This window comes from Urocampus carinirostris, chromosome 14, assembly GCF_059441175.1.
Source record: "Urocampus carinirostris isolate Australia breed hairy pipefish chromosome 14, RoL_Ucar_1.0, whole genome shotgun sequence".
NCBI lineage: Eukaryota > Metazoa > Chordata > Actinopteri > Syngnathiformes > Syngnathidae > Urocampus > Urocampus carinirostris.
In genome coordinates this window covers 37,886,394-37,912,668 of record NC_142362.1, presented here as the reverse complement: position 1 = coordinate 37,912,668, position 26,275 = coordinate 37,886,394, and the positions used below count along the sequence as shown (strand labels likewise).

At 40.6% G+C, this 26,275-nt stretch overlaps 1 protein-coding gene across 1 annotated transcript in view; it reads right to left on the bottom strand.

The window, feature by feature from the left end:
- Positions 1 to 579: 579 nt before the first annotated feature.
- vtcn1 (V-set domain containing T cell activation inhibitor 1) overlaps positions 580 to 26,275 on the bottom strand; it is a 28,825-nt gene continuing 3,129 nt past the window's right edge. The window contains exons 3-5 of the mRNA XM_088352407.1: positions 24,721 to 25,080; positions 9,490 to 9,744; positions 580 to 1,643 (exon numbers count right to left, since the gene is read on the bottom strand). Of these exons, the coding sequence (XP_088208533.1) occupies positions 1,537 to 1,643; positions 9,490 to 9,744; positions 24,721 to 25,080 (722 nt within the window). The 3' untranslated portion in view covers positions 580 to 1,536. The remainder of the gene's footprint in view (positions 1,644 to 9,489; positions 9,745 to 24,720; positions 25,081 to 26,275) is intronic.

Here is a 26,275-nt window from a genome sequence, read left to right as displayed (position 1 = left end):
ATCTTTTTTTGCCGTTACGGCTCTTTGGGTCCAAATAGTTCCCGACCCCTAAACTACAGCAATATAAATAAATACAATACACAAAGTAGATCATTTTGAACAACATGCTCGTCTCAAGGAATTAATCATTCCAGGTTTAAAAATGTTGCCGCCTACATCCACTCAAGCCAAATAAGGACATTCCATCCAGAACCAATATACTTAGACTGAAAAGCAGTCTAAGTAGGTGGGTTTAGAATCTTATTTGGGGGTTACTGAGTTGACCAGCGGGTGCTGCTCAAGATCCCACAACTGAATTGGTTTAAAATACGGTCTCATTTAGTTCTATAAGAAGCAATTACCCAAAACATTTTTCTGTCATTTTAATTTTTAATTTGTCTATTTTGCAGTTCATTGATTTTGATCAATCCGAAGGGAAAAATATAGACACACAAAGAATACAATGTAGTTTCATTCTAACAAATAAAGATTTATTTACAAGGCATTAAAAAAAACCCAAAAACAATAAAACAGACGACATTGTGACAAGAGAAAATTAAGCGCTTCTAACTACCAAAATGCACTGCGTGGTAAGGACGAGGGGGAGGGGATACTGAAGCGATAGGAAGTACTGATCAATGAGATCACTTTTAAAGTAATCAACTCATTTCAATGTTCAAGAATTATTTCATTGCGTGTCAGAATAAAATGTATGCCCAAAAGCACCAAAAGAGTTGTTGTTTTCTTGTGTTACTTTTTGTCAGAGAAAGCATCACGTGGGGGAGGGGCACCGCATGGACCCCGGACATTTAAAAACTTTTCTTCCCTATTGTAGAACTCATAATTTGCTTCAGGAGCAAAGCGAGAGGGAGAGAGTGCCACGGGCTGATCCAACTACGTGGCACCCCTGGCTCTGGTTTCTTTTGTCCCCATTGTCCAGGGGAAAAGGCCAACCATGGCTATCCAGGTCAGCGAGTCCGCTTTGGGCTCCCAGTCCTGGAAGAAAGGGGACGGGGGGACTTTCTCACCCGCTTTTAAATTCAGTTATGTCATTGGTCACCGGAGTCATGTCCTGTGACCTGTTAGTTTCTTGTTGACACTGTTTAAAATAAAGTTCTCCTTTTGATTGATTGATAATAGGCAAATATCATTAGGACACGCAATGAAATAAATTTCTAGCAAGAATCATGACGATACACATAGGCAAATCAATAATCTTTTGATTGCCAATAAACATTTTGGGGGTTTGAATCTTTTTTTTTCAGCTGGAGAATCTGGTCACTTCCTGTAAATGAAGAAAATGTCTTTTTCCCTGAGCACGTGTGTAGCATGCCATTGTTTGTTTTTGAGTTTTTCCTTGCTCTCATGTAGGTTTTAGATCAGGTGATGGTGTCATAATAGTCTGTGGTTTGCAATAATCTGTGGTCTGTGCAGCCATTTGAGACTTTGTGATTAAAGGCTATACAAATAAACATAACTTGACTTGACTTCTGGGTGAGAATCGTCTCCAGTATTAAGGCCTATAGTGTGAAAGGTATTAAATAAACATTACTCCTCCTAAAGTAGATGGATCCAAATCACACACATTAAGGCTCCGGAATATAATGCAAGCAGGTCTGAAGCAGTGTTGTAGGTAAAGTAGCTTTCTTCGGTAACATCAGTGTCTGCAAAATGTGAAGTAAACTATTAATCAACTGTTCCTGATGTTTCAAAAACATCAGTGCCATAATGTAACACATTTGTAATCAATGTTTCTCAACTGATCTGACTTCAGGACTCACAATTCACCCCCAATGACAGGTTGCAACCCATATCAAGAAAGAAAATCGCTTTCTAAAATTTATTGAATGAGAGGAATGTGCAGTTTAAAGCAAAATAGTAAAATACATTCTTTTTTTTCCCCAAAAAACCAAAATGACCATGAAAACAAAAAGCACCGTATTTAGTCGTGTATAGGCCTACTTCATATATAAGCAAACCACGAAAACTTTTTAATTGCCCCATATTAAAGAAATCCATCCATCCATGGTCTGCACTGTTTATCCTCAGTAGAGTAGTGGGGATGCTGGAGCCCATCCCAGCTATTTTTGGGCAGTGGGCATAAAGTGGTTGCCAGCCAGTCGCAGGGCATACAAAGACAGATGATAACAAAACGCCCAAAACAAAAACCAAACCTGGAACTAAAAAGTCAAAGAGTACAGTAACTAACAAAGGAAAACAAAGAAACAAACAGACCCTAACCTGACATCATGGTGAACATGAAAATGACAATGACCCAACAACTTATGGTGTCCCAACATTCGTATATAAAGGGCTAGGATGATAAGGCACAGGTTTGTGGGAATTTGACACCCCTGTGCCCAGTTCCAAAGCTGGTTGGGGCCTTCTGGTATACGGCAATAAGGTAATAAATATTATATTTTTAGCTTGTCCAGTATAAAAATCATAGGTACACGTTTTGGAAATATTTTGGGTACAAATTTCTTTAGTATGGGGCAGCACGGCAGCTTGGTTGGTAGCATCCAGTCCTACGGTTTGGTGGTCCAGGGTGCAATTCCAGCTACCGTGGCCTCCCCATGCAGAGTTTGTATGTTCTTCACCAGCCTCCGTGTGTTTCCTTCGGGCACTCCTATTTCCTCCCACATTAAAAAAACAAGTAATTTGTACATATAGGCTAGTCCAAATTGTCCCTAGGTGTAAATGAGCGAGTGAGTTGTCTGTCCCCGTGTGCCCTGCGATTGGCTGGCAACCAGTTCAGGGTGTCCCCTGCCCACTGCCCGATGATTGCTAGGATGGGCTCCAGCACCCCCGCAACCATACTGAGGATAAGCGGTGCAGCTAATGAGATGAAATGAGACATATTTTATACACTAATCTTCGTAATACCCATCCCTCAACGCCATAATGCGCCTAGTTACCAAATGTCACTGCGGCACCAATGATAATAACAACAATAAAAATAAACAATGTTTATAATAACAGTTCTGATATAATAATAGCAACAATGACAACAAGTTAACCATAGTTTTAAACGCAGTATTTCCAATCTCCCTCATATCCCATTTTCTTCATCCCTGTATTTCACCAGTAATGCTTTTTTGTATTTAAATTTGAACACATGGATAGTTGGACATTGTTTGATCTCATCTTGTAAATTATTCCAAAGTTTGACTCCACATACAGACACACACATACTTTTCCTGGTTGTTCTCACCTTTGGGATTTTGAATTTACTACAGCCCCTCAAGTTATAATTTCCCTCTTTCCAAGTGAATAATTTTTGTATGTTTTCTGGCACTATGTTTTTGTTGACCTTAAAGAACAGTTGTGAAGTGAAAATTTTTATTAAATCATCCAATTTTAATCATTTGGACTGCATGAATAAAATATTAGTATGATCCCGATATCCTACCCTGTGTATGGTTCTTATTGCACGTTTTTGAAGGATAAAAAGGAGCTTTGGTGAACTTTTGTAATTATTGCCCCAGACTTCTGCAAAATATGTTAAATATGGCAGAACAAGAGAACAATATAATAAATACAATACATTATAATTTAAAAGAAATTTGGCTTAATTAATTATTGAAATGCTTTTGGATACCTTAGTTTGTATGTGTCTGAGGTGTTTTCCAACTTAATTTATTGTCTATTATGACCCCTAAAAACTTAATTTCTGATACAATGTCTATTGCAACACCATCCATTTTTACTTCTAAATCTTGATTTGCCTTGCGATTACCAAATAATATTACTTTGGTTTTATTTAAATTTAAAGATAATTTATTTATATCCATCCATACTTTTAGTTTAATTATTTCAAAATTAATACAGGTTACCAAATCAATATAGTTATTATTTGAATAGAAAATGTTAGTGTCGTCTGCAAATATTACTATTTGCAATAGTTTTGAATCATTAAAAATATCGTTAATATATAAAGTAAATAACTTTGGTCCCAGGATAGAACCCTGTGATACTCCACAACAGATGTCCAAGATGACAACTCTCCCATTTTTACATATTGCTTCCTCCCCGTCAAATAACTTTTAATCCATTGCAAAGCCATGCCCCTGATGCCATATCTTTTTAGCTTTTTTAATAGTATATTATGATTAATGGTATAAAATGCTTTTTTAAGTCAATAATTACCCAGACTGCGTATCTCTTCTTTTCTATACTATGGGTGATTTCTTCCGCTGCATCAATAAAGGCAATTGTTGCTGATCTGTTTGCTCTAAAACCATATTGATTTTCATTAATCAATTTATGTTTTTCTACAAATTGTTGTAGTTTATTATTGTAAAGTCTCTCTAATATTTTAGAGAACTGAGGAAGCAGAGATACCGGTCTATAGTTTGTAAAAATGTGCTTGTTTCCATTTTTGTGTATTGGTATAACTTTTGCTATTTTTATTTGATTTGGAAATTTGCCTGTTAGAAATGATAGATTACAGATGTAGGTCAACGGTTTCACAATGATATTTATAATTTGCTTAACTAGTACCATATTGATGTCAAAACAATCCATAGACGTTTTATTTTCACAGTTGTTAACCACGTCTAAGATTTCTGATTCCGTAACCCCAGATAAAAGCATGGTCTTGGAGTTCATTTTTATCAGTGACTCAAATTGCTTACCACTACACTCTGGGATATTTGCAGCGAGCTCTGGTCCAACATTTACAAAACAACTATTGAAATTCTCCACAACTTTTTAAATTATAATTGTCACTGTTCTTATCAGTAAAATAGTTTGGATATGCATTACTTACATTCTTTCCTTTTATTATACTATTTAATATATCCCAAATACCTTTAATATTACTTTTGTTATGATGTAATAAATTGATATACTGTAGTATAATTTCTTGCTCGCTCTTAATATTACTGTCAATTTGTTTTTATACGTTTTATATTGGGATTCAGCTTCCTCAGTTCTTAGTTTAATAAATTTTCTATATAAGGTGTTTTTTTTTCTTACAAGCATTATAAAAACCCTTAGTTATCCATGAATGGTTTACAGATTTATTCTTAATATTAGTTTGTCTCATTGGGCAATTTTTGTTATACTTGTTGGTGAATATTTCCCAAAATATGTCAAACGCACGATCCACATCATCTGTACCATATATAGCATTCCAGTTTTGTTTAACTAAGTCATCATAGAGTGATATAATAGTCTCTTCAGTCCTAACTCGTTTGTAAACGTAATCCTTAGTTGATTCTTCTCTAGTAACCTTTTCATCATACACTGTAAATACTGGTAGGTGATCAGAAATATCACAAACCAGAGGCGTGTTCAGGAGAGTGAGTGATTGCTATCGCGAGCTATCGCTAGCTTCTGAACGGCCAGTGATTATTGAGCGCTCGCGTGCCCGAGTAATCACGGGAGAAAGACCGCTTACTTTGATTTCCAACATGGCGTCGACAGTGCAGAAGATGGAGGATCTCACCCTGACGAGTGCTGTTGGCGATGTAATATATCGTCTTACATTGCCTGGTAATGTTTGTGAACAATGCAAGACAGGTATGACCCTTCCACTGCGTTTAGGATAACCTTAACTGTGTCAATATGCGAACTGTCGCTCATATCAGCCAACTCGCTCAAAGCAAGCTGTAGAACGAAATCCATTGTACTGTCGTCGGCCATTTTGGATCAGTAAGGCAATCACAGTGAGCGATTACAAAACGTTCAGCAGTGCGCGGCAAGCGATTATCAAGAGACTACATGTCTGATCACTCTCCTGAACACGCCTCAGTAACCCGCTGACGTTTGTAAATTCCATATTATTTGTAAACATATTGTCAATGAGTGTTGGACTGTGTGAAGTGAATCTACTAGGCCTTAATATAGTTGGGTACAAACTCATACTGTACATTATATTAATATAGTCATCAATGTTTTTATGTTTGATTGGATTCATTAGATCAATGTTGAAATCTCCACGGATGAATAGTGTTTTGGTGCCTATTGTTGAATGTTTTTCAGCTCAGTTTGTGAAGGTTTCCAGATTTAAGCCCGGTGATCTATATACACAACTGACTATAATATTTTTCCTTTTTTCATATATAATTTCTATTGTAATACATTCAAGTAAATCGTCAATGACAAATGAGATGTTTTGTATTATCTTTGATTTGAATCTTTTGTGCACATATATAGCTACTTCTCCTCCTATTTCGTCTGTTCTATTTACATAGTTCAAATTATAGTTGTTTAATTCAAAATTAACACCCCTTTCCTCACTGAACCACGTTTCAGAAACTGCAATCACACTAAACAAGTTCTCAAATTGATGTAAGCATTCAGTGATGTCATCAAAATTTGTGTACATGCTTCTACTGTTAAAGTGTATTATTGAGAATTTCCCTTTAGATTTATTATAGTATTATATTCATTTCCAGTATAATATTTGCAATTGTCTGAGCTAGTTGATAGAATTTTGTGGTCAAGATCGAAGTCATCTAATCTTGAATTATTGGAATCAGTGTGATCAACAATGCTCAGTTCCGGTAGATCATGGCCTAATATATTATGATGGATTTTTTTTATTGTGATCTGTAATAAAGGTGTCCATATTGTCAGTCCAGGATGCCATTGTATCACTTCAGGCAAATCTGTCCAGCTCCTGCATTTCTTGGACCCAAAGTATTTTTGTTTCTTCTGGAGTGCCGTTTAACTTTATGTATACTCTACAGTTTGAAGTCCAAGTTCCTTGTATCTTGTTTGTTTTCCTCAAAAATCGAGCCTGTCTTGCAATGTCAGAGCTCTTTTTGCTTAAGTGTTCATTTAAATAAACATTTGTCCCTTTTAGTTTTTTTCCTTGCTCAAGGATTTCATGTTTTCGTTTCCTGTTGACAAATCTCACAATGGTTGCTTTAGGTCGGTTCTTACCTCTTGATAATTGATGGCATGCTTCTATGTCCTCGGCATTGATGGATATCCCTTTTTTGCTCATAAAAGCAATGACTTGTTGCTCAGCAGAATCTTGATCAGCATCCGTTGCAATACTTTTATTTGCCACAGCCTTGGCATAGGTCCGAGGTTTGATGTCCAGACCGGTGATAATAATGTCTTTGATCCTCGTGTACTGTTCCAGTTCTGCTACACGTCCTTCTAGCCCATTAATCCTCTTGTCTTTCTCCATGTTTTCGTTTTTTAGATCTTTGATTTCAGCCATTTAACTCATAATTGTATCTTGTTGTTTAGTGACTATATCCATTTTGTCCATTATAAAGCCGAGTGACTTTTTAATTTCCTCGAGTTCTTTATCCCTGCTCGGTATCTTGAAAATTCCACGCTTCTCTTACGGCAACGTCCGCTGATCGCCTCACCTGATCGCCCTCTGACTCTCAGGTTGTTATTTCGCCAGACTTAGTTTTCCCGGCCTTTGGTCGGTTTACAAAGCAGCGCCGCCATGTTTGCCAACGTCACCAATGGCCGATCTCGGAAAGCAGGACAAATCGGCCTCCTTCCTGCACTGGTTTTCGAAAGAAATCCGCCGAGTCATCGGCGAAGTCGACTCCGTGCTTTCTTTTCTTTTCGAAAACCCACAGACGCCAAAATCATGGCATTCACGTGGCAATCGCACGTTAGCGGCTACGCTAGCTTCACTCGCGGTGCGGTGCGTTGGAATCATGAAGGGGTCTGAAATTTTCATTGTTGGTGCATGTCCACTGTGAGAGAGATAAGCTAAAACAAAAAATCCAGAAATCACAATGCACGATTTATTTGTGTAATATAGCTGCAAATGAGTATTTGAACACCTGAGAAAATGAATGTTAATATTTGGTTTAGTAGCCTTTGTTTGCTATTACAGAGGTCAAACGTTTCCTGTCATCTTTCACCAGGTTTGCACACACTGCAGGAAGGATCTTGGCCCACTCCTCCACACAGATCTTCTCTAGATCAGTCAGGTTTCAGGGCTGGAGTTTGAGGTACTTCCAAAGATTTTCGATTGGGTTTGGGTCTGGAGACTGGCTGGGCCATGCTAGAACCTTGATGTGCTTTTTACTGAGCCAATCCCTGGTTTTCCTGGCTGTGTGCTTCGGGTCGTTGTCATGTTGAAAGACACAGCCACGACCCATCTTCAATGCTCTGACTGAGGGAAGGAGGTTGTTCCCCAAAATCTCACAAGACACGGTCACAGTCATTCTCTCTTTCATGCAGTGCACTCGTCCTGTCCCATGTGCATGAAAACACCCCATAAGCATGACGCTACCAGTAGGACTGGTGTTCTTCGGATTATACTCTTCATTCTTCTTCCTCCAAACACGCTTAGTGGAATTATGACCAAAAAGTTCTATTTTGGCCTCATCTGACCAATAAACTTTCTCCCATGACTCCTCTGTATCATCCAAATGGTCATATACAAACTTAAGACGGGCCTAGACATGTGCTGGTTTAGGCAGGGGAACATTTCGTCCAATGCATGATTTGAAATCATGACGTCTTAGTGTATTACCTACAGTAACCTTGGAAAACACTGGTCCCAGCTTTTTTCAGGTCATTGAGCAACTCCTGTTGTGTAGTTCCGGGCTGATTCTTCACCTTTCTTAGAATCATTGAGATCCCACAAGGTAATATCTTGCATGGGGCTCCACTCCGACTGCGATTGACCATCACGTTTAGCTTCTTCCATTTTCTAATGATTGGCAATCGCTCCGGAGCCCTTTCCACCCTTGTGCCGGTATACAATTTTGTCTCTGGTGTCTTTGGACAGCTCTTTGGTCTTCGCCATGTTACAAGTTAAAATCTTACTGGTTATATGGTGTGGACAGGTGTGATTATGCAGCTAATGACCTCAAACAGGGGCATCTGATTCAGGATGATACATGGAGTGCAGGTGGGCCTCTAATGGGTAGACTAACAGGTCTTTCAGGGTCAGAATTCTAGTTGATACACAAGTGTTCAAATACTTATTTGAGGCTGTATCACACAAATAAATCAATAAAAAATCATGCCTTATGATTTCTGGATTTTTTTCTTTTTTTCTCTCAGAGTGTACATGCACTTGCAATTAAACTTTTATTTCTAAGTGGGAGAAATAGCAAAATAGCAGGGTGTTCAAATACTTATTTTCTTCACTGTATATATGATTATTTGTTGAGTCATTGTCATTTTCATGTCCACCTTCATGTTGTTGTCTGTTTGTGTCTGGTTTCTTTGATACTTTTTGACTCTCTAGTTTCAGGTTTGTTTTTTGTTTCTGTTTTTTTTTTTTTTGGGTAATTTTGTTGGGTGCTTTGTGCCCACTTGTTTGTTTGGTACATTGGCCCTGGTTTTGAAAATAAATACTGTCTTTGTTTTGAGCACCCCTTTTTCCAGTTCGGTTCATCGACACTCCAAACTTAACAAAAATCACATTTAAAGGAAATGTAGTTTATCGGCATCTACAGTTGTGAAGTATAATTGACCGTCCGGTTTTTTCTTTTTAGCTTTATTTTCCCAAGGCAAAGGCCTGTGACCCAACAGTTGAGAAACATTGCTTTTAATCAATGGATAACTGACTTGTTGTGATGGTAGCGTCAGAATGTACCACCACCAGGTCATTCAGAATCCTGCAGGTGTACGTTTCATTGAGATCAACTGGCTGTAAAGTGCTGACCACTCGAAATATGCCCGCAGAGTTCTGCTGTAAGTCCGTAGTGCCATTTAGAACGTTGTTTTCAGAATCCAACCACGTAATGTTGGGCATGGGATACCATTTGCTTGCCTCAGCCGTCAAGACACCGTTGGACAATGTAAATGTCGGTTCTGTGAAAGCTAGGAAATCCAAACAAATTTACGTGTTATACCTGTGGTCAGCAACCACTGATCCGTGGAGTGATACCATGCCGTGGATTGTCTGTAACCGCACTGAGAGAAAAATTAGTGCCTTGTTTTTTACGCATACATTGTCCTTTTTTCCTGATTACGTATTTATTTGTGCATGTGAGTGGCCCTCAAAAAATGGTCCGAAAAGACAGAAAATAATTGAAGTACTGATGTCTACACACATTTTTGCCCACATTTTCAAAGACGTTATCTCGCTAAGCAAAACTGTGGAGCAAAAGATCTTATACGCAATTGAAGTTTATCAACAAAAGAAAAGAAATCCATCAGACTCATCCTTTAGGTCAGGGGTTCTTAACCGGGGTATTCACACCCCTTAAAAAATATGGGACACAAATGTTGGAGGTTTGTGATTCAATTTTTGGTAATCAGGCATTTTTTTAATGTCTACTTTCTTCTATTTTGTACTCAGAATTGTTCACAGGGTATTTTTTATAAGTTTTGATTTTATCCGTGCTTATTGTAGTTATGCTTGTATGTGGTAAAAAGCATTGTGTCCTGCATTCTGATTGACCAAACAGTCACCCCTTCCCTTTTCCTGCCTGTGTGTGCATGTCCATTATTAAAGTTGCAGTCTAAGTTGTACACGTTTATAAAACATTTTGATGAAACTACATTGAGTAAAAGCAAATATTTTTCAAATTCAAGTCTCTTAGAAGCAATTATGTCAACTAAATGCTCTGGACCCACAAAAGCACATGCGGCCAGGCCTTAAATCCAGAGGAAGATGCTTTCTATTATAGACAAACTTGCACTTCTCACAATGCTAAAGCAGTGATTCTCAATTATTTTCTGTCACGTCCCCCCTTGGAAGAAGGAATCTTCTCACACACCGGCCATTTCTCATCTCCCTTCGCGGTCAAACTTTCTAGTCCTAGCTTTCGGGAGGAAATTTTTGTTTGTCTCTTTATCTTGTCTCTCCTCCCCTGTCCCTGCAACACTTGAGGGTTTGCGCCACTTCGTGTCCAAACTTCATACTCAATGCTTATACTCTGTGGTTAATGCATTGCATGGAGGCTAAATGTAAACAAAACACACTGCCTATGAGAACGCCATTGTAGTGGAGGTGGAATTTGCACTTTATTCTGGGAAGGATAAACACTCTTGATGGAACCTGGCACCTCTCCTGGGGGGCCCTCCCCACTATTTGAGAACCACTGTGCTAAAGGAAGGTAAAAGCATTTTCACGCCACATTTTTTGTTTTTTAACGTCCACGTAATAACACCAAATATCATCTGATGTAAAAATGTGGATAGTGTCCTGAAATCATTCTCAACCATGTTTGGAATCAACTGTCCATACATTTCAGTTATTTATTTGTTAAACAAATACTTGACCCTGTAAATAGTAGGTGTTCTTTGGTTTCAATGTATAATAGGGGATTAAGGAAGTAAATCATCATGGTTTGGTGCCTGCAGTCCCTCTTTTCTTCATAATATGGCAGCTTGACCCCCTTTTCCAGTCACCTTCATATTTCCTCTCCCCACCTCACTTTGCTGAACTGTTTTGATTCCTGAAGATTTTCAATCGCCAAAATGACAAGCTTCTCCTCCCACGACCTCCTTCTTCAATTGCCTTCACTTTCCACTTTTACCACTCCAACACCTGCCACACCAACCTTCTTCTCCAGTTCCCTCTTTGTCCCAGGATTGTCCACTTAAGCCATCTTTTTTGAAGGTAGGCCCCAATTTCCACTTAAAGATTTTTCTTAACCCCAAAACCCCCTTTCTAGTTTCACTCTCAAGCCTCCTTCTTTAGACCTCCCCCTCAGGCCCCTGCTCCCACATCTCCTTCTTGCTAGAAAAGTTTTCTTCATTGTTGCTGTTAAATCAACATACCCATCGTGGGATTTGACTACATCCCTTGTATCCTGTTTCACTTGTATCCTGCATTTGGATTTGTCCGACAACTCATGACATGAATAAAGAAAGTCAAGATTGACTATGAAAGGTCCTTTTTAGAACGTAACCCTCGCGAAAAACGAGGGATTACTGCAATGCACTGTGGTCATCAGATGAGGTCTGGTGGGACCACAGGCAGCATAACTAACCACAATAAAACTGGATCATCAAAAAACTGTCCACCCCCTCACACGCAACATTCATATTTATGCCTCACTCTCACACCACAGCAGTTATCTTGACCTGCAGTATCACACTACCCGCAACACACTTATCATCCCCTTATGAAAATATTAACATTGAAGGACTAATAATATTGCTGTAAGTGGGTGTGGCACCATTTGGGACACTCCATTTGAGGTATTGAGTAAATGTCAACATTAGGAACCCTGCTCTTGGTGTTTTTTTAAATACTTTGTGAAGAATTTAAAAAGGGGATCATAAAAGGCTCTATGTTTAGGCTTTTGGTGATTATTGTAATACAGAGCCCAGGAAAATTATTGCCTCACCCCCAAAAACCTTTTGTATTTTGGCAACATTTCAGGCTTCAAACTTAGAGCTAAAAAACTGAAAATATTGTCAAAGATCCGCAACGGTAAAGTGGAACCAATTATTTTAACATTTCATATTATATTTACAAAGAAAAAACTGAAAATGAGGTTGCTGCAAAAATATTGATCCTCTGTTCTCTCAGCTCAGCTAACTGACGCCATAAGTTCCCTGATATCTTCTGACCAGTGCTGGGCACGTTACTTTATTGTAAAAGTAACTAGATACCAGGGAAAGTAACTACTTGTGTTACTTTAAAAAGTTGTTGTGTGTCAAAGAAATTCAACATTTTGAGCAGTATATCAGTCAGTTGAATGGAGAAGAACAGACAGGTAGTTGTGCTATAGAACCTTGTAATATTTATTGCACCTCACCAGCAAAAGATGTATTCTTCACTTAAAGTGCAATAAAAAATAAACAGCAGACAACATAAAAAAAATAACAATCAGCTATAAACAATACAAAGTGAGTTTAGTAAATTAAATCTAACTTTTACAACCTAAGGGGCCGGTCACACAGACATTTGCGGCTGAATCACGGCCAGAAATTTCTGCCTTTGAGACGGACGCTATTGGACGCATTGAGATCGCTATTCAGACGAGATACAGCAGTGCTTAACACGAGGTCGGATATTCGCGCGCGGGTGGCAGCGCAAAACTGTTTGGCGCTGCTCAATTCTTCAGAGCGCAGGTACACAACCTTTCACGAGCGTATTGAAGCTGAACCACGGCCAGAAATTTCTGACCGTGAAGCAGATGCTGTTGGGCGCTGTTGGACGTTTTGAGACCGCCATATAGACGAGATAGAGCAGTGCTTTACTCGCGGTCGGAAATGTTCACGTGGTTGGCCGCGTTCAAAACTTTTGAGCTGCTCAAAAGTTTGAGCACGTGTTAAACCGCGTGCCGCACACGTGGTCAACACGAGGAAATGACTGAATGAATAAATCTTTCGGTGCATTCGCAATGGTCACAGCAAAGCTTTAATGCTAGGACCTTAGCTTGGCCTTTTGGCTGAGAGTAAGAGACCCGGCTCCTAAGCTTTGTAGCGTATTATGAACTGATCGATAATGGATAATGAATAAAGAAGATAGATCAATAACCCTTAACCCCCCCCCGGTCAGCGTAGTGACCTCGTCTTAATCCATATATATTTCTTGACATTTCTTTTCAAGATAATAAAATAAAAATGAGGCCATAGCTTGAAATCTTGATCTTCACGAGACTGTGTCTTGTGCGGTTATGATTTCTACAGCCCGGTGCCGAGATTTGCATCCCCTCGCTAATACATCCACATTTACCTCGTTTTATCTTACTTTTAGGGAATGTAATGGCGAACATATAACCAAAACCACTTCGTCTTGCATTTGTTGGAAGTGTATTACTACTTAATCCATTCCGTCTTTGTTTTTGTTGTGAACGTAATCGAACGATAAATCCTCCCCCCCTCGCGTGAACGCGCACTCTGCTGCGCTTCCAACGAAAGCGATCGTATTCTATATAAAACGCTTATTAAAACAATAAAGCGAGCTAATTATAACAATTGGGAGATCTTAGTCTATATAACACGTTTATTTAAACAATAAAGTGCGATCGTATTCTACAAAATGCGTTTGTTAACGTGGATGAAAAAGTCACGCGAGGGGGTGGGGCGGTGTAGGTGTTGCGTAGGAGTCGGATTTGGGCACAACACCGGCTCGGGAGCTTTTATACCCGTGGTCCACACGAGAAAATCACGCAGAAATGACGCGATGAGGAAGCGGAACAATCGCCGGCGTCTGTTTTGCGGGCATACCACCGATGAACAGCGGGTTGGCCAATTTTGCGCATTTTCTATCCCGGGCAACCACGGGCAAAAAAAAAACGCAAAATTTTAGCCGTGATTCAGCCGCAAACGGCTGTGTGACCGGCCCCTTAGACAACTTGTCAAGTAGACAAAGCCTACTGTATTTTGTTCACAACAAGAGTTAATTGTAAAACAGGAAAAAAAACGAGTTTCACTTTAGAGAGTAAATCACAATCTTTAATCAGACAACTGCTCAAGCAGACATATGCAACTGGACTTAACTGAATAAACAGTTCTACAATATAAAGTACATTTAACATTGCAATGTCAGAAAAAAACCCAAACTCTTGAAACTTCAACTAATCAAGTAGAAACAAGCAAATGCACTTTAATCTTTTGTTCACAACAAAAGTTAACAGTAAATATAAAGTGACTTATCCAATCCCTCGCTCTTTCTCTCTCAATCCCCCCTCTCTCCCTCTGTCTTTATCCTGCCCTATCTCTGTCTATAATAGCTTACAAGACTTCAATCAATGAGGAGAGAGCAGCAGTTTTGGAAAATTGGTGTTTAAAAACGCAGGAACGATTGGGAAAGAATCCTACACTAGTTTCCCCAAATGTAAGTATTGTGTAGATAATAGCACTCTTACTCGTGATTTGGTTTGAACAAATTTATTGACACTAAAAACAGAAAACAATCATGACAATCTCAACAGCAATTAAGCACATTCACAATATTATATTCCAATATTACGTTTTTAACAGCAAACACAAAGTGAGGTTTGAACAAACCTTCTCGAAAATCAAACATATTCACAATTTCATTATATAACATCTTTGTTAGTGTCAATAGATCCGTCCAGGCCAAAGTCGATTGTCCTCGGTCTGAACAAATCCACCGACACCAACAGCAGCAAAACACAGCCATCAAGCATATTCACAATTTTTTTATATTTGACAATATGACGTGACGATATGACATTTTAACATTTTTTCCTGACATTTTCAACATCAATTAAACAATTTCAGAGTTATTTTCTTTTAACAGTAGTTAACCAGCGTGTAAAAGGCAATACTATTGTGCAAGGGCATAGCTCTGCCATCCCACCCTCCCAAGCAGCATTCTTCCAGTCCTCTGTGTGGGTCCTTTCCCTTCTGCGTGGGTCCTCTCCCTTCTGGGTTCCACAACCCAGGCCGTTGCTGCCGGGACTCCCACAGTGTAGCTCCGGCTCCCCCCTCCGGGTGGTTGCAGACGAGTCTTCTTTATGGCTGCGTCCTAGGCCCACCGCTCGCAGATTGTATGGTATCTGCAGCCATTTGGAATAGGATGTTCTCCATTGTGTGGCGTCATTATGCACACACTGTATTGTTTGTTGTTATTGTAGCTGGCTGCTATGTTAGGTTGAATGACAGCCGTGTTCACATTCACGTGTTGTTGGTGAATAAATATGTCAAAAGGTTGATCAAGGATGTCCTGCTTATCTTCCTTACGCGCAAGATGATTGCGCACTCTGATAAAGCCTTTAAAGTAGACCAAAATGCTGATTTGTACTTGACAAAGAAACGCAACACTTTTGATCATCAGTAATGGTAACGGCATTGTAACAGTAAAAAAATTAGTTAGGTTAATACTGAAAAAAAAAGCCATTATGTAACGGTGTTGTTTATAACGACCTTATTCCCAACACTTATTCTAAATGATCCAATGTCGACCAAAACGACTGACAATGACAAACAGAGTGCACGTGTGTGTCATTAAGTCTCAGTTTAGATGTACCTGCTCTGTGATGGGCTCAAAGGAGTGTGAAAGGAGACCCTAAGGTGTATCGACATTTCGTTCTGTGTACATTGTTACAAAGAATGACAATACAAAGGAAATTATTATTATTATTATTATAATAGTCTGTAGTTTGCAATAGTCTTTGATCTGTGCAGCCGTTTGAGACTCTTTGTGATTAAGGGCTATACAAATAAACATGACTTGACTTGACATTATGAATGCCCCAAAAAAATGTAGGTCCGGGATAAAGTTGTGGACGCATCAATGCAGTACAATAATATTTTGCAAAATTTTCACATCTCCCAGAGCAATGTTCGAGCATCCATCCATTCATTATCTGCACCGCTTATCCACAGTATGGGCGCAGGGAAATGTTGGAGCAATAATATCAAATTTGTCATCTAACAAAGAGATCATATAACGGCTGCACACCTACCAAGACCTGGCTGGCCCTTAAATATTTCGGCCAAAACAAGGAGAAAACTAATCAGAGAAAAAACCAAGAGCCCTCTTATCACATACGGCCTGCAGGCATATACAGCTGAGGGCAATTTGTGCACAAGACAACTACTGGTTGTACTCTGTATAAATCTGCCCTTATAGAAGAGTAAAAAGAAGAAATCCCTTTTCGAAAGAATACTATCAAAAGGCCCGCTGGTTTTTGCAATAAGTCACATGGGAACACAAATAACATGTGGAACAAGGTGCTCTGGTCAGATGAGTCCAAAATTGGGTGAATGCAAAGCATTTCATTTGGTGTAAGAGTTACATCGCATATCATCCTGAAAACACCATCCCCACTGTCCAACATGATGGTGGCTGCACCATGCTTTAGGGTTGTTTTTTAAACAATGACTTGAAAAATCGCTAGAGTTGACACACAAACACACACACACACACACACACACACACACACACACACACACACACACACACACACATACAGGTAGAAAATAAGTACACCCTGCTATTTTGCTATTTCTCCCACTTAGAAATCATGGAGGGGTCTGAAATTTTCATCATAGGTGCATGTCCACTGTGAGAGAGATAAACTAAAAATACAAATCCAGAAATCACAATGCATGATTTTGTGTGATATAGCTGCAAATAAGTATTTTCACAACTGAGAAAATGAATGTTAATATTTGGTTTAGTAGCCTTTGTTTGCTATTACAGAGGTCAAACATTTCCTGTAATTTTTCACCAGGTTTACACACACTGCAGGAAGGATCTAGGCCCACTCGTCCACACAGATCTTCTCTAGATCAGTCAGATCAGTCTAGATTTCCGATTGGATTTAGGTCTGCAGACTGTCTGGGCCATGCTAGAACCTTGATATGCTTCTTACTGAGCCACTCCTTGGTTTTCCTGACTGTATGCTTCGGGCTGATGACGTGTTGGAAGACACGTCATCACGGGCTGATGACGTGTTGGAAGACACGTCATCAGCCTTCAATGCTATGACTGAGGGAAGGAAGTTGTTACCCAAAATCTCACAATACACTGCCCCCAGTCTTTAATGCCATGCACTTGTCCTGTCCCATGTGCAAAACACCCCAAAATGTGATGCGAACACCCCCATTCTTCAGAGTAGGGATAGTGTTCTTCAGATTGTACTCTTCATTCTTCTGCCTCCAAACACGCGTAGTGGAATTATGACCAAAAAGTTCTATTTTGGTCTTATCTGACCACAAAACTTTCTCTCATGACTCCTCTGTATCATCTAAATCAGGGGTCTCAAACTCAATTGACCTAGGGGCCGCTGGAGGCAGATCCTGGATGAGGCTGGGCCGCATCAGGATTTCCACAAGAAAAGCGCTGATAAAACATTCCAATGTTCTCGAATACCTTTATTTTTAACACAAAATAATAATTAAATAAATAAATGAACATGATCATACAGCAGATACAGACGATTATTTAACCTTAAACTTTCTGAACATGAATATAACATTAAACCTGAACTGTTCTAAATAAGGCTTCTTTTGCCTATTTCTTGCTGCTAGAGACCTGGCAGCGCTTCTTCTCACATAGTCGAGCCACATTTGGCTTGAGGGAGGAAGCAGTGGAGACCCTCAGTAGGGCTTGAAGGTGCTCGTCAGTAAGTCTCGACCTGTACTTGGACCTATTGAAGTTCAAGGTGGAGAAGAGCTTCTCACACAAGTATGTTCTTCCAAAAAGGCACATGGTCCGCTTGAACACTCGGGAAAGTTCAGGGAAGCTGAGTGTCAACTCTCTCAAAAATTGCCCAAGCTTGTCTGCTTCTCCACTCACCTCCCTGAACCTAGCTTTGAGTGCAGAATTGCACTGCAAGTCAATGAGCTCTATTTGAAGCACAGGAGGGGCATCTTGCACATCAAAGGAGAAGGGGTCCGCAAAAATTTGAAATGTGGCTCTGTGCGTCTTGAAGTCCGCAAATCTGTGATCAAATTCCTCCTGTAGCTTCAAAATGGCCCCAACATACTTCTCACTACTGAATAATGTGCCTGCATCCACGAGTGCCTTGCATGCTGGGAAATGGCAAAGGTTTGTCTGAGAGAGCTGGGCTTTCCACAACACAAGTTTTGTGCAGAATGCTTTCACATTGTCATAAGTAGCACTGACAAGTTGCCCCTGGCCTTGTAGCTTCTTGTTCAGTACATTAAGCTCATGTGTGATATCAACAAGAAAAGCTAAGTCCATGAGCCATTTGAGATCACTTAGCACAGGCACATCCACCCCTTCCTTCTTCATGAAGTCTTTCACTTCTGCTCTCAACACAAAAAATCTCTTCAGTACGTTTCCCCTGCTGAGCCAACGTACCTCGGTAAGGTAGAGCACATTCCCATATTCTGACTCCATTTCCTCTAAAAAAGCATTGAACATTCTGTGCTTTAAGCCCCTGGATCTGATTTGGTTGATGCATTTCACTACGACAGGCATCATATTGTCAAACTTGAGGCATCTGCTACAAAGGACCTGCTGATGGATAATGCAGTGCAGAGCTATGGCCTCCTCCACACCCTCCTCTTCCAGATTTTTTTAACAAGTGCTACCAGTCCATTCTTCCTCCCTGTCATTGATGTGGCTCCATCGGTTGTTATTCCCACAAAAGTCTTCCATGGCAAACCGGCATTCTCAATAGCATGACATAGCTGGTGAAATATATCTTGAGCGGTGGTCTGGCCATGCATTGGAATTACTGTGAGCAGTTCCTCTATCACTTCAAAATTGTCATCAACACCACGGACATATATTGCGAGCTGGGCAGTGTCTGTGATGTCTGTGGTCTCATCAAGAGCCACTGAATATACACTGAAACATTTTGCTTTCTCATGCAGTTGATAATAAATGTCACTTGACAGGTCAGAAATGCGCTCTGCCACGGTGTTGGCAGAAAGGCTGATGTTTTTAAACTGCCCTTTCTTTTCTGGACGGACAATATGTGCAGCCTGTATTAAGCACTTTTTGACAAATTCACCTTCTGTGAAAAATGTGAAATGTTGGCAACACGATTCACTCGATATAATTGGAAATTATTTGAATGCAATACAAACTTTTTATTCTTCTTTTGTTTTTTTTTCTACTTTTTTTAAAAATTCCTTTCAAAATAATCTCATTGTGTTTATTTTTTCCGAGCTGTTACTTTTTTCTTTTTGTTCTCTATTTACTTTTTTCCTACATTTCTTTCTTTTCTTTGTTTCTGGCTTTTTTCTAAACTTTTCCTTTTTTTTTCTCTTTCTTTTGTTTCTTTTTTTTTCTCAGCTTTTCACTGCTTTTTCATTTTGGTATTTTTTTCTTTTTTGTTCTATTCCCCCGTCCTTTAAGTCATTTTGTGCACAATTTTACTTAATATTTGGTCATGTTGGGTTTAAAGAAGCAAAAACAACCTGAAGATCCGTTTAGGACCCTTTTCAGTGAGCCGAGACGAAGAAGCCGGTTCTCGACATACTCTACTAACTACTCAACTTCGTTCGACTTCAAAATACCGCATTTAGGACACAACATCAGGGGAACCCGTGTATTTTTACCTTCATGCACTGTAACTTTGACTTAAGTCGCTTCTTAATAAGTAATTTTGAGCCCTCATTTTTGTGCACTGGCTAGATTTTCTTGTGCGCCGAGAATGTGCGAGCAGTGCGCAATTGCGCACGCGCGCGGCTTAGAGGGAACACTGGTTTGGGGCTCTGTAATATGTTTTTCCACTTCAACCGCAGTCAGTCTCGGGTTTAAATTCGCGGCTCAGCAAAATGTGGCGACTTTCTGTATTGGTCCGGAGCTGTGACAGCATGAGCTGTCATGCTCATGTTCAAACACAGCGAACAAGACATGAAAGCCCGCTCCGTTTATTATTAACCACGTATTTTCTGAGCGATTCACTCTACAGTGTGAGCTGTAGCCTTTGCCGCGACTGAAAAAAATCGCACAGTGTATACCCGGCTTTACTGTTAATTTTCAGTTTGACCCGGGCACCGGACAGTCCGGACGATGTCCCGCCCACCAGACCCATATACCTAACCGTGATTGGTTCATTCAGTTCCCGCCCACCAGACCCATATACCTAACCGTGATTGGTTCATTCAGCTCTGCACACAACAAGTGTCATTCATATCACTTTTGCGGGCCGCACTAACATTAATAACTTCCATATTAAGACGGGCCGATCGTCCTGGGGGCCGCAGTTGGCCCGGGGGCCGCGAGTCTGAGACCCCTGATCTAAATGGTCATATGCAATCTTAATACGGGCCTTGACATGTGCTGGTTTAAGCAGTGGAACTTTTGGTGTCACGCATGATTTCAAATCATGACGTCCTAGTGTATTACCTACAGTAACCTTGGAAACAGCGGTCCCAGCTCTTTTCAGGTCATTGACCAACTCTTGTCGTGTAGTTCCAGGCTGATTCTTCACCTTTCTTAGAATCATTGAGACCCCACAAGGTGATATCTTGCATAGGGCTCCACTCCGATTGAAAATGACCGTCATGTTTAGCTTCTTCAATTTACTAATGCATACTCCAACAGTGGACCTTTTTTCACCAAGCTGCTTGGCAATTGCTCCGTAGCCCATTCCAGCATTGTGGAGGTGTACAATTTTGTATCTGGTGTCTTTGGACAGCTTCTTGGTCTTCGCCATGTTACAAGTAACGACCTCAGACAGTCGCATCTGATTCTGCAGTGCAGATAATGGATGGATGGATGCTCGAACATTGCTCTGGGAGATGTGTAAATTTTTGCAAAATATTATTGTACCCCATTGATGAGTTAGAGTTCTAATGGGTGGACTAACAGGTCTTTCAGGGTCCGAATTCTAGATGATACACAGGTGTTCAAATAACTTATTTGAGGCTGTACCACACAAATAAATTTATAAAAATTCATGCATTATTATTTCTGGATTTTTCTTTTTAGTTAATTCTCTCACAGTGGACATGCACCTACGATGAAAATTTCAGACCCCTCCATGACTTCTAAGTGGGAGAAATAGCAAAATAGCAGGGTGTTCAAATACTTATTTTCTTCACTGTACACACACACACACACACACACACACACACACACACACACACACACACACACACACACACACACATACACACATACATACATACATACATACATACATACATACATACATACATACATACATGAGCAATACCCCCAGAGTCTCCCGAGAGGTGGGGAGGATGAGAGACTCAAGAGGAAAGACCTTGATAGAGTCCTAGAGGCCACTTTGGCAGGATCAGCAGAAAGGAACGTCAACAGCATGGCTGCCTGTGCTTACTCCATGGCCAAGGGGCGTTTTGGTACAGAGGAGAAGAAAGGCAGCAATGTAGCACCAGCAAAACAGTCCAACAGAAGGGAAAAAGAGATCAAGAAGTTGAGAAAGGAAATCAAGGCTCTCAACTTGCAGGACAAACATGCCAGTCCCAGAGAGAGGGAGGGCATAAAAGACCACTGGACTTCGAGGGCAATTGTGCAGACTAAGAAGGGCAGAGAGGTCTCGGAGATTGAGAAAGGAAAAGGACGTCAAACGTGCTCAGTTCACCAAGAACCCATACAAGTTCACCCAAACCTTGTTGGGGGAAGCAAGATCTGGGAGACTGACCAGCCCTAAAGAAACGGTAGAAGGTTTCCTTGAAGAAAGTCACAGTGACGCCTTTCGAGGCCAAGCCTTGGACATCCACCCAAGAATTGGAAGCAGCAAAACCCCGGAAGAGAAGCTCAACACCAAGGAGCCATCATAGAGAGGATTCCAGGATGTTGTGAAAAAAAGCCCGGTCATCATCTGCCCCAGGACCGAGCGGTGTACCTTAAAAGTGTACGAGAGATGTCCAATGCTTCTACGCTGGCTGTGGAAACTACTGCGGAGAATCTGGATAAAGGGCATAATTCCAACATCCTGGAAGAGAGCGGATGTGTGCTTTGTACCCAAGGAACAAGACTCATCTGACATTAGCCAACTCTAAACCATTTCTCTACTAAATGTTGAATGTAAGATCTTCTTCTCAGTCCTGGCGCGGAGGCTGACTACATACATGGTCAAGAACAAGTATATTGACACATAAATCCAGAAGGGGGGCATCCTTGGGTCCTCTGGATGTCTGGAGCACACAAGCATCATCAGCCAGTTGATCCGCGAGGCCAAAGAAAGCATAGGAGACTTTAACAGTCGTCTGGCTAGACTTGGCCAATGCATATGGGTCAATTCCCATTGAAATGAAATGAAATGAAAATGAAATGATCTGCATTTATATAGCGCTTTTCAAGTCAATGACTTCCCAAAGCGCTTTACATTGTGCTTCACATTTCCCAATAGCGGCCGTGATGTGTGCAGCCATGTAAGGCTGCTAACCTGCTTATTGGGGGTAATTGGGGGTTCAATGTCTTACCCAAGGACACCTCGACATGTAACACGGACAAGCCGGGATTCGAACTGGGATCCCTTAATCCTAAAACGATCGCTCTACCTCCTGAGCTACTGCCGCCCCACAACAATTGATCTCATCAACACTGCTATAGAGCATTACTATATCCAACAGCACATAAGGGGAATTATCACCTCCTACTTCAGTGGATTCAAGTTTTGGTTACAAACCACCCAGTGGCAAGACTTGGAGAATGGGATCATCACGGGTTGCACCATCTCCCCCATCCTGTTTGAATCTACTCATCACCTTTTTAGTAAAGAATGTAAGCAACGTCAGCTATTTGTTTGCATGTGTTAGATTGTTTATGTTAGGATATGACATACCTCCTTATACCAAAGGGCCCCACCCAGGGTTTGAACCAATTATCCTGAACCTTTTTAAAAGGACATTTTTTTTATCAGCAAACTTTGTCAGGTCATCCGGTTCCTTTTTGTGGGTGATTGACCATGTAGGAAGGCAGGAACAGCAGGCAGAGGTGCTCAAAACAAGGGACCATATTTAATAACAAACCATTACCAAAGTAGCAAACAAAGCAACCAACAAAATTTCCAAACATGAAACTAGAAACAAAAACAAACAAAAAAACTTGCCATAGGTCAAACTAGCAATAAAAACAAATGGGAAATGCAATGAGCAAAGTAACAATGAAACAAACAAACCTGGCGTGGTGGTGGAATCAAATAACAATGACAGAAGAACTCAAAATGACCCGACCAAGTTGGTTGGTAAAAGAAAATGTCTTTTTAAAGGGTTCAGGATAATTCCACACAGGTGTGGGGTCACTTCATCATTTGGGCCCCCTGGTGGTAGGAGGTATGCCAGACCCTATCAGTTTGTCGCTTACCAAAAATTATGGTCAACTAAGATGACACAAGGTGACTTTTGGTCAAACACGGGGATTCATGAAAAAACAGGGACTTACTGATATTAATGGACTATTAGGCTCAATCTCATTACTCCTCATCTCATCTCAATTTCACTCCTTTCACTCTAGCAAAGCACGCTCACATTTAGGGTGAGAGAAAGTCCCGACCCTCTACAAACCATCAAGTGAGGTGGGAGAGTGAGGGAACACAAGCCCATTACACCAACTCAGGTCAGAAGCACACTACCTTCCTCCCTAGCCATGCCACCTCTGCATTACCGAATAGCTGAAAAAGATTGTGGGAGGCACCTAACCAATTATATGTGTTTACTTTGTGTTGTTTCATAAAACATACATTTCTACAGAGGGTGCTGAGAGACAAGAAAGAGTACAGAGAATGGAAAGATGGTTAAATGTAAATGTACTGCATTTATATATCACTTTTCAAGTCACTGAAGACCTCCTAAAGCACTTCATAATGTGCTTCACACTTACCCAGTCACACACCGATAGCAGCGTCAGCCATGCAAGGCAACTACCTTTTAATCGGGGGCATTAAGGATTCCGTGTCTTGCCCAAGGACACTTCGACATATAACCGAAGGAGCCGGGAATCAAACCTGTGACCTCTTGATCCCAAGACAAGCCCTTTACCTCCTGAGCTACTGAGGAAGAATAAACTTAAATCCATCCATCCATTTTCTGCACCGCTTATCTTCACTAGGTTTGGGGGATGCTTGAGCCCCCCCCGAACACAGAGACACACAACTCACCAGGAGGAAGCTAAATAAGAACTCTGACAAGATTTTATCAGTGTTTGTTACTTTGTAATCAATACCTTATAAACCGCAACCATACTCAATTTTGTTCCTGCTGTATTTTTAAATACGCTATGCTATGCTATTGTAAGGTAGCCTCAGCAAAGGGCACTCGCACTTACTCGTGCGGTGCGCCCTGTGAAGCGTTAAATAGAAACGGTTACGGGGACCTTTTTACACCATGCACCCTATTGTGAAAATAAGAAAATACAGTAACTTATCACTGTAAGTAATTACTATCTTTAAAAAAGGAGCCAATACTGAATCTAACATTGCAACTAGAATGTCAAGTTTTGCTACCCACCTGCTGTCCTTAGAATGATGCTGACTTCCCCGCTGCCTCTGGAGTGGTTAAGTGAGCATATGTATTTGCCTGCATCGCTGCGCCGCACCTTCCTCAACTGAAGTGAAGCGTTTCCTTTCCGTATAGAATCGGTGAAGATTTCAACCCTACCGACGTACTGCGGATCCTGCTCGCCATTGCTCTCCACGCTTTTCTCGTAGCGGTAAACGGTTTTTGTGAGTGACTCCTTCCTCCATGTGATGGATACCTCTGAAAGTGTACTTTGCTCGCTGTCTAAGGGAAGGAAGCAGCTGAGTGTGTAGTCTTTGCCCAGGTTGGCCACTGGAAGTCCGTTGAGGCTCTGAACCTGATAAGATTTGCCTGCATGAAGGAACAAAATAATTTCACACCGACATACAGACATAGTAAGGCTGCAGAGGACAGTGAAAGCAGCTCGGCACATCATTGACTTCTGTCTTCTCTCCCTAATGTAAATCTACTCCACTTGGTTCCTCAGTAGAGTCCAAAACATCATGATAGTTCAGTTACTTTCAGGTGTATTTTTTTTAGCTGTTTGACCTGCTGCCTTCAAGAAGCAAAAACAAACGGAATGAGGAACAGCTTTTTCTCAAGAGCTATTATCACCCTGAACTCCTATCTGCAGCGTTCATGAACACAATGCATTGTACAACTACCACTTTGAATATGCACATATCTATCATAAATGGATAATTCTTTTTTGCAGTAACATTTTGGAGTCGTGATTTTTGAAAAAAGAACAAACACACACTATTGATCTTTGGCATTTTTTTTCACTTATCTTAACTTATATTTTTTGGTTGTCAGAGGATCAGTGTCTAATTTGGTTAAAATATAATTTTAAATAGTTACAGGTGAAACATGTTAGAAATAAGGTAAAGAAGAATATTAGGATGGATAGGTAACATTTCCAGGGTAAGGATTGCTGAGTGGACTAAATTGTGTGAGTTTCAGAAAATAGTGCAATGACATAAGCAGCCATCTTGTGCAAAATCACAAAAATTGAGGGAGGGCATAAAAGGGCATTTTTTTATTTATTTATAGCATCGAAGAGTATATATTTTAATTTTTGTTTTTGTTTTGTTTTTTGTTTAGTTTGGTAGACGGGAGATCGACAGGCGGGTCGTCGAAGCGTCTGCCGTCATTCGGACCCTGTACCGGTCCGTCGTGGTGAAGAGGGAGCTGAGCTGAAAGGCAAAGCTCTCGATCTACATTCCTACCCTCACCTATGGTAATAAATTTTGGGTTATGACCGAAAGAACACGATCCCGGATACAAGTGGCCGAAATGAGTTTCCTCCGCAGGTTGTCTGGGCTTTCCCTTAGAGATAAGGTGAGAAGCTCAGTCATCCGGGAGGGACTCTGTGGTGTTCCGGGCATGTCCCACCAGCAGGAGGCCCCGCGAGCGACCCAGGACACGCTTGAGAGACTATGATTGCGTCCCATTCTTCTCACTTTCACTCGCTATTTGCCCTAGTCACTCGGTTTAGCGCATTCACGTGAAAATGGGATGTGTCCCAATACTCTCAAGACCGAGG